At 37.6% G+C, this 17,100-nt stretch overlaps 1 protein-coding gene across 8 annotated transcripts in view; it reads left to right on the top strand.

The window, feature by feature from the left end:
- The window catches only part of DOT1L (DOT1 like histone lysine methyltransferase), a 76,417-nt gene that overhangs the window by 12,407 nt on the left and 46,910 nt on the right, over positions 1-17,100 (top strand). For 4 of the 8 annotated variants that reach the window (XM_087922734.1, XM_026698985.2, XM_026698986.2 and 1 more), the window contains exons 2-6: positions 1,622-1,665; positions 5,982-6,056; positions 11,513-11,576; positions 13,379-13,607; positions 15,600-15,694. In XM_087922734.1, coding sequence (XP_087778860.1) covers positions 1,622-1,665; positions 5,982-6,056; positions 11,513-11,576; positions 13,379-13,607; positions 15,600-15,694 — 507 coding nt within the window. Of the gene's footprint in view, positions 1-1,621; positions 1,666-5,981; positions 6,057-11,512; positions 11,577-12,643; positions 12,742-13,378; positions 13,608-15,599; positions 15,695-17,100 lie in introns of those variants that run through there. The other 4 variants (XM_087922735.1, XM_087922733.1, XM_026698984.2 and 1 more) reach the window with 2 other exon arrangements.

Raw genomic sequence — 17,100 nt, 5'->3', positions numbered from 1 at the left:
CAACAATATAGAAACATATATTATTACTGACATTGTTGATATTGTGCTTACTATTTTCCAATTCCCTTATTCAAAGTCTCCTTCAATATTTTCATTGTTAAACGTTTTACAACATTTTATAAGCTTATTCCTTAGTACCTAATTTTTGAAATCCTGAAATTGCTTATCTTTGTTTTGTTTTGTAAAAACCAAAACAGAATCTATTTCCCATTAGAAGCTGCTTGTTTTTTAGAATTAATTCCAAAATCTTATGAAAAAGCTTCAATACTCCAATTTTACCTGGACCCCTTAGTCAATTTCTAAGATTAAAATCTTATTTAGCTTTTCGCTGTTTATTTCAGTTTCTTTAAATGTATAAGCTTATTATTATTTTAATTCAGGATTAAAGGTAGACTCACCAGGTGTTTTCAAACATGTTGTTCTCTAATAGCTTAGAACTGATTAACAAGTAGTTTCTGAAAGTGATTAGAAAGTGAGATCCATGAACTTAAGTATCCTTTAAAACTCTCTGTCTTGATTTGTAAGCAAGAAGGTGGATCCCTTTGTCTCCCACCACTCAATCCAGGGGAAATTGCTATCCTGTGGTCTTACGAGGAGCAGCAGTTTGAAGTATATATGGGCAATCTTCTGTCCTCTGTTTATCTGAATAGGTTCCAAGGAGCCAATTCCTTGGTCTTTGCTGCAGTCATTGGCTTTGCATCTTCAGTTCACCCTACTTTCCCCAGAAGTCATGAAGAATCTTATTGATTTTGACTAAGGATCTAACTAATTTATATTTCTGCTTTCCACAATTAAACAGATGCTCCCAAGGGCCCCAAGAAGGATATAAATGCAACAGCTTACCTTTGCTGTCTTTCATTCGCACCTGGAAATCAGAGATTGGCTACTTCTAAAAGTGAATGTTCTATAGAGCAGGGGTCCCCAACCCCCAGGCTGCAGCATGCCAGAAATGGGGCTGCTCAAATGAGCAAAGCCCCACCAGCACATTTGTGTCATACAGACAGTGTGCAAAACGATTCCCCCTCCGGTTCACGGAAAAACCAGTCCCTGGCATCCAAAAGGTTGGGAACCACTGCTATAGAGATATCGTGACAAGCATTGGTTTCTGCTCTTGTGTATTTACGATATGAAATAATGCAATTTTTTTTGACATGCTGCATACAAAATTTGAAGATAAACAATAAAGAAACCTTATTATTCCCTTTTGTTTCAAAATTTAGCTTTCGGAAATGAAATATAATTGCCCTATGGATTCCATTTTGGAAGTGGAACTAGCTCCTCTGTTCCCCTGATACAGAATGCAACTGGTAGTATTTCGCATAGCTTTCATCATTCTGTGGTGCCCAGAGATAAGATTGCAGTAGGTTGATCTAGTGCTGTGTAGAAGATACAAAAGGAATACTTTTCACACAAATGTTGGGGAGAAATAGGAAGCACAGAATTTGTGTTGTGTTATTCTTTATGAAATGTTTTAATAAAGGAGGTTTAAGTTTCCTTTCTCTGCTTTTGCAAATAATGTTTAATAAAGCAAATGACTCTTGTACTGACAGCCAACGTACATGATGTCACTTCCTTAGATGTCCTGAAGCCACCTCTTTCTGTTTTTTTTTTGTTGTTTCAGGATAAACACCATGATGCTGCTCACGAAATCATTGAGACAATTCGGTAGGTGTTAAGGCAAATATGCACTACAAAGCTTTCTCTCCCTTACGTTCCCAGGGCTGCATCTCAAAACAGCAAGTGAGTCTTCCGATAGGGAAAAGATGAAGAATGGAAACTTGGTTCACGTTAGGATTCTATACTTGGTGTGTAATCTCAAATTCCTATGATATGGTATGCTTTTCCATACAGACATAAAGTACCATTTCTGGGTTCCATTAAAAGCAATGAAACAAAAAAAAAAAGGACATATAGGACATATATTGCAGTAAGCCATTATTTTGCAACCCTGGTTTGTTGCCAAATCATAAATTGTGGTGAACAAATTATTTGAGTCATACAACATCCTAATTCAAAATCAAATCCCATTCTGATGTCGGAATGGGACAACTTGCTGCAGCCAACTCACCGCAGGACAATTCAACAATTCAATTGAATTATTTAAAAAAGTTAAAAAAATATTCTAATTTTTCTGATACACATTTCATTTTGTCCTTCCCTTGGCATCCTTTCTTTAATGATTCTATTCCACTATTTCTTTGATATTAGTGTAATTCTTGTTCTACGGCAAATTGGCCATGGTGAGTTGTTCCATGGCAAATTGTCATATACCCTCCGATGTTCTTATGCTGCATACATCTAGCCACTGACTGACTTAGCATAAGGGGGATTATCTTGGTGGAAGTGGTTACTAGATTAACAACAGATTCCCCCCTCCTCTCCTTCCTCCCTCCCTCCCCATTTTTTAACTGGGCACACTATTTGGATCTTCACAGTATTTTATTTATGTCTTTTAGCTTTTGGGTCAATTTTATTTTCTTAAGGTTGTAAGCCGTCCAGAATTACTTTGTGGTAAGGCGGGCAGCCAGTAAATTTTACAAACAAACAAGCAGATAAATAAGGCAGCCTCTTAATTGCAGCAGTAGAGTGTCCAACAATAATCTTTCACTTCACCTGCAGTCTGATTCTTATAACTAGATTTGTCAGGGATTGGACCAGGAATCCTCCAGTGCTTTCTAGTGCCAAGAGTAACAGCCTATCAGTGCACAGGTTCAAAGGTGATCCTGTACCTCAGTCACTGCAGCTGCTAGTGAGGAAGATGATGCAATGTGTCACCTTGGTTTTTCCCTCAGTAATTATAGCCATGCATCTACTTTGGGAATTGTATAGTAAGCAATGGACTAGATTCTCTGTATCCCAGGTTAGCATACATTGCTTGCAGTTTATCCTTTTATCCTAGGACATAGGGATGCATGGAATCTTTGTCTGTTCATTATTCCTGGTTGTGTAGATCTGGATGCTGACAATATTTCTGACTAGTCTGCAGGTTACTCAACTGTGCTGTGTTCTGACTAAAAATGTACATTAAAATCAGGTTTAACCTGTCCTCTAAACAACAGATTTATTACTGTTACATGTGAGACCTACAAAGCTTGAAATATGTTCACTGTAAAGATTATCACACTCTAGATGTATAGCAGGTATGTCAAACTCACGGCCCACAGGCCAGATGCGTCATGTGCTGGCCTGCTCCTGCCCGGTTTAATGAAGGGGGGGAAAGTCCCAATACATCACATGACGATGCCGTGAGGATGCGAGTTTGACACCTCTGATATATAGGATCAGTGCAGATCCCTTTGTAACTTTGGTTATAGACGGTTAGTTTCTCAGGATTAGGTTTCAAGGAGAGAAATTTGAGGAAACTAGAGGAAAAAGCAAATTTTGAGAGCACATTGTAATAATTAGATATGAACTTTTACATTTAAAACATAAATGTAACTTAAAATGAATGCATTGACGTATTTATGAAATCTAGAGAAGTTACAGTCTACATACATTTGTTTTAATGGTGCTTATAATTTGAGATTCAGTCCTTCATGTATGGGAATTATTTCACCTTTGGTCTAATAGTTTGATCTTAGTAGTGCAGTCATTGTCCTAAATAGCTACTCAAATAATCTTAGCTGAATTCTACCAGAAACTTCCTTCTGTCTCTGCCCCTTGTTGTAACTCTCTCTGATTGCAATAAGTAGCATTCTCTCAAAGACCTCATTGACTCTGTTATGAATAACAAATGGCTTATCTTGTAAAAAAAAACTACTAAATCTAAGCCTTCAGATAACTCCTTTCTTTGGCTCAGTGGGATGTGGTTTTAAGTTTCTTGGGCAAAGCAGCAATTGCCTCACTCCTATTCCTATTGCCTTTTAGCGTTGTTGATGCAATACAGAAGATAACAACCTTTTATGGAACTCTCAACTGAAGGATAAGCTGCAAATTGCTTTGCCCAAGAACAGACCTTCTGTCTGACACAACCTAGCTGTTTAAAATATTATCAGTTTTTGAGATTCAGGCTTATTAGGATAGTTTATTGGGAAGAAAGCAAAAACATGAGTACATCTAAGAGTTCCTTCTCTAAGACTATGAGCCAGTTTGGTCTAGCGGTTAAGGCATCAAGCTAGAAAGCAGGAGATCGTGAGTTATAGTCCAGACTTATCCATGAATGCCAGCTGGGGGGCTTTGAGCCAGTCCCTTTCTCTCAGCCCAAACTGCCTCACAGGTTTGTTGTTATGGGAAAAATAGGAGAAGGAAGGAGCATTAGGCATGTTCTCTCCCTTGAATTATTTGTAAAAAAAACTTATGTATGATATGGGTCAAGGAGAAAGGGAGATATGATAGAAATAGTAGTTTCCCTTTCTGAAAATTCTATATGTGCCTTGAGACATATCACAAATCATGGCTTAGCTAATAAACCAGAATTGGTAACTTACTTTGCTCAAAGCCAGTGACCATTGTCTCTCCAGAAGAAAAATATAATTTGTGTGTTTGCCTCTTATCTCATTTTTATCTTGTTTTCATATCACTTCTTCCCAATGTGTTAGCCTGGTATCTCCAGGCTGAAAAAAAAACCCCACCACTTTCCAGACTCTGCATCAGTAGAATATAACTCATATTGCTTTTTATATCTTCCATTGAAGTTATAGGGTAGGTCTATGTGAGCTGCTTATGTTGGTGGTTCTTTTTTTAAGGACTAGCTGTTGGGGAGCAAGGATAAAGTGCTTATATGAGGTTGCAGGTCTCGTCCCCCCGCAATAAGTTATTGCTTGCCAGCATAAACATCTGTCCTTGCTGATGGCGATAAGTGAACATTTTCTCTCCTTTAATGTAGAGTTCTCCCAGTGAATAACCATCATTTTAGTTTCTATTGCCCCAAATCTTCAGCCTTTACGGTACAGGTAGTCCTCAACTTACGACCACAACTGAGCCCAACGTTTCTGTTGATAAGTTAGTAACCCAGTTGTTAAATGAACCTTCCTCCCCCATTGACTCTGCTTGTGAGAAGGTCGCAAAAGGTGATCGCATGACCTTGGGACATAGCAACGGTCATAAATATGAATCAATTGCCAAGCATCTGTATTTTGATCATGGGAATTTCGGGAACTGTGAAAAACAGTCATAAGTCACATTTTTCAGTGCCGTTGTAATTTTGAATGGTCACTAAATGAACTGTTGTAAGTCGAGGACTACCTGTATTTAGCACTGCTGCCTTGATTGCAGCATTGCAGAAATACACAAAATGTTGTAAACATCAGAAGGGAGGAGCCATACATCTATAGTTAACATCTGCTCCGAATGATGAAGTCCAAGATGGTAATCCCTGGCATCTCCAATTCCAAGGAAATGCCATTAGCGGGCAGGGGGTGGTGATGGAAATGCCATTTAGTACTGCCAGATTAGACCATGTTGGTCTCAGTGGGCTTACATTATATTGCAGCCTTCTTATTTCAAAGAAATTAGAACAACTGAGCACCTAGTATTTCAGGTTGATTACATTATTCTTCGTGGATGTTGATAACTGAAATAATCGGTATAAAATAGATTAGTAGAAGGTCCCACCTCCACCCCATCTATGCACTGGTTTGTTTGATCTGTTTTTAACTTTTGATTAATGTAATAATGTAATGTTTTAAAGTAGTAATTATTTTATTCTATTAAATATGGTATTGTAAGCCACCCAGAGTTGCTTGGTAGAGAGATTGGCGGAAAACTAATTTCATTAAAAAAAACAATAAAATAAAGTTTAACTACCTTAAATTTATTTCTTGGAGACTTGAAAATAGCTATTATGCTGAATACCTGAGAAGAATATTTATTTGCTCCAGTTGAATAGATGTTTTTTTTTTCTCAGACTGCCAGTGAACCGCATATGATGAATAGTAAATGTATTTGGACTGGTAGGGATCTTTAAAAATAAAAATAAAAACATAGGAATTTAGGAGAGTTGGTTGAAAGATTAATTGATCTTCTTTGTTTTTGTTTTTCAGGTGGGTCTGTGAAGAAATTCCAGACCTCAAGCTTGCTATGGAAAACTACGTTTTAATTGACTATGATACTAAAAGGTGAGAAAATGATAATTATTTAATTCTTCAATAGGGATAACTTATTGTATAGCAGGACTAAATGCAGCAATTAAAGTAGGCTTATGAATTTTTGCAGTTACAAAAGGTCTCTGGATAATTGCTAACTGGTATAGAATTAGTGTCAGATGCTGTAAAAATAATTTTTAAAATATAAATAGTGCTTTTGAATATTTCTGTTACATTTTATATTTCTGTTATATTTTGTTATACCTGTATTTAACAGCTGAATATAGCAGCTGTTTACATAATGCAGGTAATCCTTGGTTAACAATGGCAATTGGGACCAGAATTGCTGTCACTAAGTGATAAAGTTGTAAAGTGTGATGTAACAGGAAGTGCCGCTTAGCAACAGCAATTCTGGCAGTCCTGATCGCCATCATTAAGCAAGGGTTGCCTGCGTCAGTAACCAAGGACCTCACATGATCGCAACTTCCTGCAGACTTCCCCATTGACTTTGCTTGTGGGAAATTGGCAGGGAACACTGGAAATTGTGTTCATGTGATTGTGGGGAGACTTTTATGGCCCGAACTCTGAAGATTGATTACAACTATCAATTGTTCAGTGCCCTTTTTAAGTTTGAACAGTCACTGAACTAAACTGCATTGGAGCAAGTGACAAGGAGCTTAAAAAACCCTTGAGAACATATCAATTCAGTTGGCAAAAGATCAATTGTTGGCAAAAGTTTTCATCTTTATTCCATCCTACCAAATCTGAGTGATTATTTGGATCCCCAGAACAGTCTTCTTTGATTGCAGTTGTGCTTTGCAACCCCCCGCAAAACAAGGCCTATTCTATTCCCTTGTTAGCTTCCATTTGGCATGATGTTTTTATCTGCTGAGTTGCAGGTTTTGGTATTGATGAATTCTTTTTCCTGGATCCAAAATATAATTTGTTTTGAGAATGTGTTTTATTGGCTTTTTGTTTTTCTTTACGTTGTCAGCATTTTTTAACATATTTGCTAAAAGGCAGGTAAAAAAAATAATAATAATAGCCCCTGCATCAAGTCTCCTGCCCCCTCCCTCACTTTTTAAACTTTTGCTGCAAAACGCTAAGCAGTAAATGAGTAGTCTGACTGCCACTTTGTGTTTAGTCTCTTAAGGCATGTAACCAAAATTGGCATTAATGAAGGCCTTTGTGGGAATCCTGATTTCATTGTTGGGGTTGTTCCTTTTCCACTTCAAAGTAAATTGGAAGCAGATGTTACCAAAATAAACCATAGCATTTTAAAAAAAGTATTACTTATATCCCTGTTAGGAGATGCAATGTATCTTAAAGATGACTTTGGACCTTTAAATATTATTCTGCTGTGAGTTAATCTGGAGCAGTAGTCCAAAGGGTTCTGGGCTGACCTGCCAAAATAGCCTTAGGGAGCTTTAGATTGTCAATTACTCTGGAATTCCTGTCAAGCAATCTTAACTGCATCTTTTAGGCAAAGCTACAGTTAATAAACTTTAGGTTTCTTATATTTAATGAGAATAAAAAAAAATCATAAGAGTAATAAAATCATAGGATTGTAGAGTTGGAAGGGACTAAGGATCATCACCCCTCTGCAGCATTCAGGAAAAACTGCTTCTTTCATCATTGAGAGATGGCTGCACAGCTTCTTTTTAAAAGCTTATTGGTAGTGTTGTACCACTAAGAAGATGTCTGAAGGTTGAGCCTTCAGACAACATTACCTGCATGATTTGAGAATCTTCATTTATTCTCAACTAAGAAGATTTTTCTTCTATTTATGAAATCCAGTGGCTAAAACTTATATGTTCACTTCTTCTGCACATGGTTTCTGTGGCTTTGTGCATAGTTCTTGGTCATCTTTCGTGTAGCTTCTCTTTCTTTACCTGAAAATTGCTATTATGTGTGCCCAAAATCTTCTTTTCCTCAGACTGGTCATTCTTACCTTTTTCTCACAGGGCATGCCCTCAAATCTCTGAATCACCTTTGTTGCTAACTCTCTAACCCCAAATTCTTGGAAATGTACAGTATTCCAGTTGTGGTTTCATTGGTGCCCAGTAGAGAGGAATAATAACTTCTTGTTTCTTTGGTACAATTCTTCTTGTAATGCAGAATACATTGCCCTTGTCTCTCACATGTTCATGCTGATTAACGTTCTTGGACAATGACCATACTCAAATCTTCAAGCAAACTCTCCATTTTATATGTGTGCTCTATATTTTTCTCTAAATGTAATTACATTTCTTCCAGTTGAATGATGTCTTGTTCTCTATCCAGATTTACAGATTTCTTTCTGCCACTCTGTACGTTGGCTGAACTTGCAGTGAAAACATGTGTTAATTGTGATAGTTCTTAGTGTCTTCCTTAACTGGGTGTTCTTCCTATTGAGTATAATGGCTATGGACAATGAAAATTGTGGCCTAACTTCTGGATGACAGCAGGTTTAGGAAAACTAGTCCTTTCTTTGTGTTTTTTAGTAGGTAAATAACTCCTTGAGCATAATTCATTAGAAACTTTTAATTGTTTTTAAGTTATTCTTTGTGTAATTTTTTGAATATCTAGCCTTTAACTCCTAGAAGGTTTCAGTACTAAGGACAGTGATACATGCTATAAACCACAAATGAAAAGCAAATAGCAGATAAAATTATTAATCAGATCAATTAGATTAACTTTTCAATTGCTATGAAACAATAGCTTTCAAAGAAACAATATGATATATATTTAAAGAAACCGTTCAACAGATTTCATGGGGCAGAAAAGTTCTGTCCGATATTCTGATTAAAAGAGGAATAGATATAAAGGGAATATACAAAGAAGCCTCTACAGCTGATTTCAGTGGCAAGACAGGACCCTGCAGCATTAGGATTTAATTAAGGAGACCCTGAAAATAAATTTTGTAGTCACTTGTCAGTAAATACTTTTTTTTAAACCATGATACTTTCTGCACATATACTGATTGTTGATTATTTGAACTTCACTTTTTTTAGCAAAAAATGGAGAAGTTTAGAGTTTGAGCATTGACCTTAATAAATTCTGGAATGGGGTGGAGGTTGTTTATTTCATTTTTTTTGTAGAGAAACTGAGTTTTTTGCATGCTATTCTTCCCTTGTGAAATGACAAAACAAATACTAAATCCTGCATGTCATCTTCAACCTAATCAAGGACCTGTGTTAAACATTAACTGGCAGGACTCAAATCAAAGGTTGAGCCTTTGCAGCACACATGGGAGTATAGTTTCAGAGTATAATCTATGTCACTCCATTTTAATTCATGAGCCTTTTTTTCCAAGAGAAGCAAAACATTTTAACTTTGACAAATTCTCTTCATGGATTAAATCTTCAGTACTTAATGCTTCAATATTATACCAAGAGGCTGGTACTATGCCTTTAGGATATTGGTTCGTGCTATCCCATTTGTCAATAATTGCACAATACAATGGATAATGTTGGCAAACAAGAATGCTGCTCATTACCAGTTTAACTGTTTGTGAATATCATGAGTCAGTCTGGTAAATTTTTCATCTGGGTTTTTTTCCCCCTTTGTACTTTACACTTTGAAAGGTACGGCTGTTAATTAATGTATAGGTAGGCATGGTTTGCCAGATACTCTTTGTTCTTTTGTTAAAATTCTGTGATCTTCTCTGGCTGTACTTCAGTTTTGCATTTGAACCTGTCTTCCCTGGTTCCTGATTTCTCACACTTCAAACAGTACATGACACTGAAGGACAGTTTTGCACAAGTATCTCCAAGTAGCAACTACAGAAGTAGTTAGCAACTTCAGAGGCAAAGAGGTTTTCCAGCTGCTGATGTGCCTGTTCCGAACATATGGATTCCAATGTTTATGGAAACTGTAGGCATATTTCTCTAGGGAAAAAAAATACACTTCTGCATTCTCATTGCAAGAGTTAGATAAGCCATTGGGCTCTTTCCAAATAGAGGGAGTGTGCTACTATGAATGCCACTGAGGTATCCTGGGATACCTTTTGAAAATACAAACACGACAAGAGATAAATTGGAAATTGACCACACACCCTTGGGATTAGGCAACAATATTGGTGACTGTTCAGTTACAAAGACAGGTTTATTGCTGACATGCTCCAATATGCTCTCCTGTTGTTTTGGCGTAGCTGCACAGCTCTCTGCACTGAAGCTTGAAATCTGATTATGCCATGGACATGTGACTGCCATGTCCCTCCCTTCTTTCCTCCCCCTCTATCCACATGACCTGAGATGATTCTTTAATTCTTTCATCCTCAGTTAGGTTGCCTGGTTTAGGAAAAAAAAAACATTAGTCCAAACAGCTCATATGATGAATCTTGTATGCCTAGAGCAGCATTCTCTAATCTGGTGCCCTCTGGGTGTTCATGGGATTACAATTTGCAGACTATTCAGCTAGCGTAGGCATCAGAGGGCACCAGGTTGGAAAACAAGTATCATTTACTTAGACAATCAATTGTCCCCTAGGAGAACTTTGGCACTGAAATATTTTGAAATGCTGCTTCTGAAAAATCAGAATTATTAATACCAATAAGGGTGCACCAGAGTCCATGCATTTTAATGCTGTCATGTTAAGCAGTGTAAACGTTAATCAATTGTGCTTCATTGTTTTAAATGTTTCAATAAAACATAAGTTTGAAATGAAAATGTAATTTTATTGGCAGTGCTAAAGTTTCTTACGTATGATTGAGTCCCTGTGAACTCAGTAGAACTAATTTCAGAATAGACTATGTCACAAGAGTATTTTTGTTAAATGTTTTTTTCTAGATAAATATTTGAATTGATTTACTTGTGGCTACTGGTAATAGGTTAGATGTATTTACTGACAACTTGTATTGAAATATATATCCAACATCTTGATCCTATAACCATGATGGCGAACCTATGGCACAGGTGCCACAAGTGGAATGCAGAGTCATTTGTGCTGGCACGGGAGCCACAGGCAAACTTACCTCACTGCGCATGCCCACGCCTCACAGCTGATTTTTTTTCCGGCTGGTTTGAGGCCTTTTTCGGCCTCCCAGAGGCTTGGAAAAAGCCTCTGCAAAGGCTTCTTAGGCTGAATTATAGGCCCATTTGACAAAACAGGCCTATAATTCGGTCTAAGAAGCCTTGCAGAGGCTTTTTCCAAGCCTCTGGGAGGCCGAAAAAGGCCTCAAACCAGCCGGAAAAAAAATCAGCTGTGAGGCGCAGTGCAGGTAAGGGGGTGGGGGTGGGGATTGTGCATGAATGCGCAGGGGGCGTGGGGAGGGTGTGCTGGTGCGCTCACAGTTTTTGGCACAGGAGCCCAAAAATGTTAGCCACCACTGCCCTATAACCTTTAAGGAATTAGAAGGTACTTCAGAAAACTTTCTGGAGAATTGTCCAAAGATATAATTAATACAGTTTCTATAGGATGCTTGTGGCTGGGCAGACAATTGTAAGAATATTGAGAGAATATGTATTTGCCTAATGGATTACTCTTGTCTTTTTGTCTCATTATTTTAGTTTTGAAAGTATGCAAAGACTTTGTGACAAATACAACCGAGCTATTGACAGCATTCACCAATTGGTATGTGTTCCTTGCTATTTTGTTTTTGCATTTTTGCATTTTGTTGGGGCAATTGGTTTCAAGGTCATCAAGCAGTACAGCTCATTTTGCTGATTCACTACAGGTGTATGTTTTTAAAAGTGGCTCACTAACCAGTAATTGTCTGATCAATAGCTAACTAGCAGCCAAATCAATCCCCAAATTTGGTAGGTGGTGGGGTGAATAAGGAAATTTCAATCTTTACCTATCTGTCACCATAAGACATAGGAGGTCCTGCTGGATTGCTTTTCAATTCCAGCATAGTATTTTCTGCAGTAGTATTCTTGATTGTTCTGTCTTCAAAAAAGTATAAAAAGAAACATCCATGCACATAGGTAGCCCTTGAATTAAAATGATTGGTTGCTTAGTGACTATTTGAAGTTATGACATACCCCCTCAAAAAGCAATGGTTTCGTGCAGTGCACAGTCAGCATATTGCCCCAACAATTTGAGTCCTCATTTTATCAATCTTGGAAGGATGAAAGGCTGAGTCAATCTTGAACCATTCAGAATTGAACTCCTGGAGTGAGCAGTGAGTTAACCCTGAAGTATTGCATCCTAACCACTGAGCTACCACGGCTCTTAGATGAACCACCCAGAATCATTGGGACTAAGGTAGCAAAGAAATTTAATTAATAGTAATAATAGTGAATAATGAGTTAGGAAAACAAAGCTATATTTTATATTTTAATATTGGAATATCTTAATTTTTAATTTCAGCATATGTGTACCACTTTTGCATAAATTACAATATAATGATACAAAATATAACATGAAATATTAATATTAATCAATTAGAAATAATCATTGTGGTAAGTAAAACAACTGAATAAACAGATAAATCCAACATTTATATATAAATTTATATATGTATTACCTTTCCTGTAGAGGACCTCATGGTGTAAGCCTTGGTTAATCACTTTTCTTCCACCTTTTCCCCATTTTTCCTTAAAGAACATTGTGAAACACTTTAAACTGAGAACCAGAATGACTGGTGAACTTCAAAGTGGTATGGGGATTTGAACTTGGGTCTCCCAAGGAGCAAAATGATAATCCAGAAGACTTTTTCCTTATAGTTTTGCCTACAATTTGATAAAGTTAGAACAAAAGCCAAGCCTGTCAAGCTGATTTGAAACACCAGACAAACGTGAGATATAGTAGCCATTAACATAAGTGTCTACTGCATAATGTCTACTGCATAGAGGAGGAAAGATTGATCAGTGACAATTAGCCATAATGTTTGTAGGGAATGGTTATTTTAGAGACAGCCTGTCTTTAAACATCAGTAGCTGGAGGCAGACATGACAAAGAAAGCCTGTTGCTTTCAGGCTTTGTTTATATGCTTTTCAAAGCAACTTGTTGGCCAACATAGAATGTTGCTCAGCTCAGGAATGCTGAACAAAGGGAAATAAAGAGCTGCAAACCATAGTTTATTTACTGTTTAGAAAGCACAAACCATGATGTATATGATTTCCATTACTACCAACAGTACACTTCGTTAGAATTTCGGTAGTATACATACTTCACTTAATTAAAGTGGACTAGATGTAAGTTGATTATACTAGGGTTAATGCTTATATGGTAAGTCTAGTTACATGGCAGATGCTTGTCATAGGGTGAAGGATTTACTCAGTAACTTTTCCAGCCTTCTTATTTGAATAATGTTCTTGGTGCTGTTGATGTTATGAACAAGTGTTGAGGGGAGTTTTGCACTTTAAAAGCTGTTTTTGCTATAAGGAACAAATTGTGATTGAGATAAGTGGGTTTCTTGTTTCATTCTTCAGTGGAAAGGAACCACCCAGCCCATGAAACTGAATACCCGCCCTTCCAATGGGCTACTGCGCCATATCCTACAGCAAGTATATAACCACTCAGTGACGGACCCAGAAAAACTCAACAACTATGAACCCTTTTCCCCAGAAGTATATGGAGAGACTTCTTTTGACTTGGTGGCCCAGATGATAGATGAAATAAAAATGACTGAAGATGACCTCTTTGTAGACTTAGGCAGTGGTAAGTGTTCACTACCCATTTCTCTTTTCTGACTCGACTCAAAATAGTTCAAACAGAATTGTTATACTGTTTTCTGAATAGCCAATCCATAGCTTGAAATGTGTGTTTTGTTTACTGGAAAATGATGTTCTTTGGCTTTGACTTTCTTCTGTCTTGATGAGCTACAGTGCTGGCTTCCAATAGACAGCACCAAGTTGGAAGTATAATTTACTGTAATGCAAAGCTTGGTGACTGGAATTGGAAACCATGGTGGTTTTCCAATTTTGACATGATGGAAATAGATCATAATTTTGGCAATTGACATTGTCAGTGTCCAACTAGGTCATTGAGAACCACAAAATGAGGGAGGTAACTAGAGAGGGAGTGTGGGAGTGTGGATGTGGGTGGAAATAAAAATAATAGCGTGCGGCATCAAGCTCTGGCCAGCCAATGGTTGTGATGCCTCCAGCATGTGTTGTTTTAGCCATGTGAATTTATTTGTCCCTTAACATCTAGTACTTCTCTTTAAATCTCTAGGTGACTCCAATACTATATTCCTCTTGTGTGCTCCTTTGCTTCCAAAAAGTGTTTGGGTTTATTTGTTTGATTTGGAAAAATACCTAAGTTTAATATTTCTTATAATTTCAAATTTGAAAATAGTGTTGCCGGTTTTGGCTAAACCCAGAGCATAAAATAGAATCTATTAGTTGGAAAAGCAGGAACTTTAGTTAATGCAACTAACAGCATTTCTGTGACCCTGTCACTATCAATTTGTCCAGAAAAAACAGTGGGTGGCAGTTCTGGGTATCTAGGGAGGGGCTGAACCTTCCTTTGTTGAAGAGCAGCACCCTGTGCCATATGGCAAAGCCACAGTGAAACTGAGAGGAATGCTGCAACCAATATGGGGGGAAAAATCTACTATGCAATCTGAAATTGTTGGGTTCACCTAGAATAGTTTTTTTTTTTTGACTGAATGATTCCTTCTCTTGCAGCTAGGTAATTAGTTAAGGGGCAGAGGAGAGTTAAAGATTCTGCTATACAGATTCTTATTTTTCCAGCTGTCATGCTAATGTGAAATCTTAATATATTTTTGACTAAGGTATTTCCCTATTGCTTCTGGATAGGCAGTAGAATTAGCAATGTTATGCCTTGCTGTTTATTGTTATTATTATCATTATAGTTTATTTATTTGTATCCTATGGTAAACATATCCAACACATCCTCCTCCTCCTATTTTCCACACAGCAACAACTCTATGAGGTTGGCTGAACTGAGAGAGAGAGAAACTGGTTCAAAGTCACCCAGTTTCCTACTGTTTTGTCAATGAAAAAAGAGCTACATATGCTTTCCCCTCCCTCCATCCCTCCCTCTCTCTCCCCCCCTCCCTCCTCAGTTGGTGATTGTTTTGAAGTTTCCCCTCCTTTTTTTAAGGAAATAAAGTTGTATTTGAAACATTTTCATGAGCTGATAATATGGGATTGTAAACTAAATAAACCATGGCTTGGAGAAAAAGGCAAAATCTGCTGAACTCTAATTGTGAAATATCAGTGGCATTAAGTGCACACAAATCTATCCATGTATTTCTGAAAACAGACTTGGCTTTAAGTATCTGGACTATTGCAGTGATATTTTGAAAACAGCTCTGGAAACTTCAGTAGACTGAGAATCTGACAGCCAGATGTCTGTCTGACATATAGCTTGAAATATTTCACTCTGGTCTTATGTCAGCTCCGTTGGTAACCTTCTCTGCTCCAAGCTTAGATCAAAGTGTTAGTTTTGCATTTAAACCTAGTTCTATATGTTAATCTGCATTTCTAACATGTAGCATTAAGAAAAATCCTGGACTTCGTGAACCAAGGCACTGCTGTGCAAGGCACTCTGATCTACAAAATAACACGTTTAGAAGTTTATTCATATCCTTGAAGTTCTTATGTAAACTTTACTCCAAATTTAGCTTCTCATGTGACATTGCGGCAGTCCTCATAACTTTACTACTCTGTTGTCTTCTTTTAGGTGTGGGTCAAGTTGTGCTCCAGGTGGCTGCAGCAACAAACTGCAAGCATCACTATGGTGTGGAGAAAGCTGATATTCCAGCCAAATACGCTGAGGTAACATAGTGCCTTGAGTTAAAATTGTAATATATGTTAGAAATCTGGCCAGAGTGATTATATATACTATCCATTTTTTAAAACACCGTCTTCAACATCCAGTGCTTAGATTAGTGTTGCTCAGCCTCAGTCAGCAACTTTAAGATGTGCAGATTTCAATTCCCAAAATATCCGAGTCAGCATGCTGGTTGAGGAATTCTGGGAGTTGAAGTCCACTGAGATTAAAAAACACACTGGTTTAGTTGCTCAGTTTTACAGACTGTGGTGACAGTTAATAAATAGTCTTCCCCAAGAGTAGAGAAAGGAAAGAAACAATATATGGACCCTAAAGTTATTCAGAATTTTTCTGGCTTCTAAAACTGAATGTCAGGGCTAAGAACTTTTCAAAATAGCAGCTCAGGTACTTATTCCAGACCCAATCACTTTATTGTTTGTTATCAAACTGCATCTTATAGTGCTCCGGTAATAACAATTCCAACATAGAACTGCCCTTGCAGAAGGTGAAACCTTACTTGTGAAGGAGCTGCCCAATCTACCTTATTGTTGGCTGGTCGTTTTTTTTTTCTTCCTCATTGTTCTTGTCGTCTGAGTTAAGCCATATCAGTAGTTTTAGATTTTGTAGGGGACTGTATTAAAAGGATTCTTTTCTAAGCCAAATACCAAAAAGAAGGTTTGGGTATAACACATAGAAAAGGAGGTGGCATGTGGGCACCAGAAGGCATTGGCAGGCTGGGCTTCAGCAGAATTATGACTGGAAGACGGGATATTGCTTCTCAGAACAATTTCCTAGGAGGTGGGTAGGTAGAATATACAATTCAGGGATAGTTTCTATTACAGGGAAGGCTGCAATAGCTACCAAATTTGGCTCTGTAGCAGCAAGGGCTATATGTGAGGCTGCCTTTGAACAGCATAGAAATCAGTGTATAGTTTTATTTGCCCTTTTCCCCAATACTATTTTTTCCCTGAGAGTCCCTGGTGCTCTCTGAACTTGCTTGTTTTCTTGCAGACCTTTCATTACCCAAACTAGGTAACATCAGTTTATATTCTAATCTAGTGGCTTGCCCTGTCAAGGTTGGTGGAGGAGATCTTTGGTTGGGTTGTTTGCTGTTGGCTTCTTTGGCAATTTCTTAATTGGGGTATTGTTTACTTAATGGTTGGTCTGATGTTAATCTGGGAGTTAATCTATGCTGATCTGGGTGCTGATTGCTCCTGATAAGCTGCTTGGGTCTTTTTGTTCCTTTTTGGGCTGGGTAATAGTCCCTTTTGTATAGTCTATAGATGTTGTTAATGTCCATGTGTCTGTTGATGGCTGATATGTCAGAGTGCCAGGCTTCTAGAAATTCCCTGGCTTTTTTGGACTTGGCTTGGTCTAGGATGGTCACATTTTCCCAGTTGAAACTATGATT

This window comes from Pseudonaja textilis, chromosome 1, assembly GCF_049901715.1.
Source record: "Pseudonaja textilis isolate UNSWEBS1 chromosome 1, rPseTex1.2, whole genome shotgun sequence".
Lineage (NCBI taxonomy): Eukaryota > Metazoa > Chordata > Lepidosauria > Squamata > Elapidae > Pseudonaja > Pseudonaja textilis.
The sequence above is the reverse complement of the archived record's forward strand: the minus strand, read 5'-3'. Positions and strand labels throughout refer to the sequence as shown.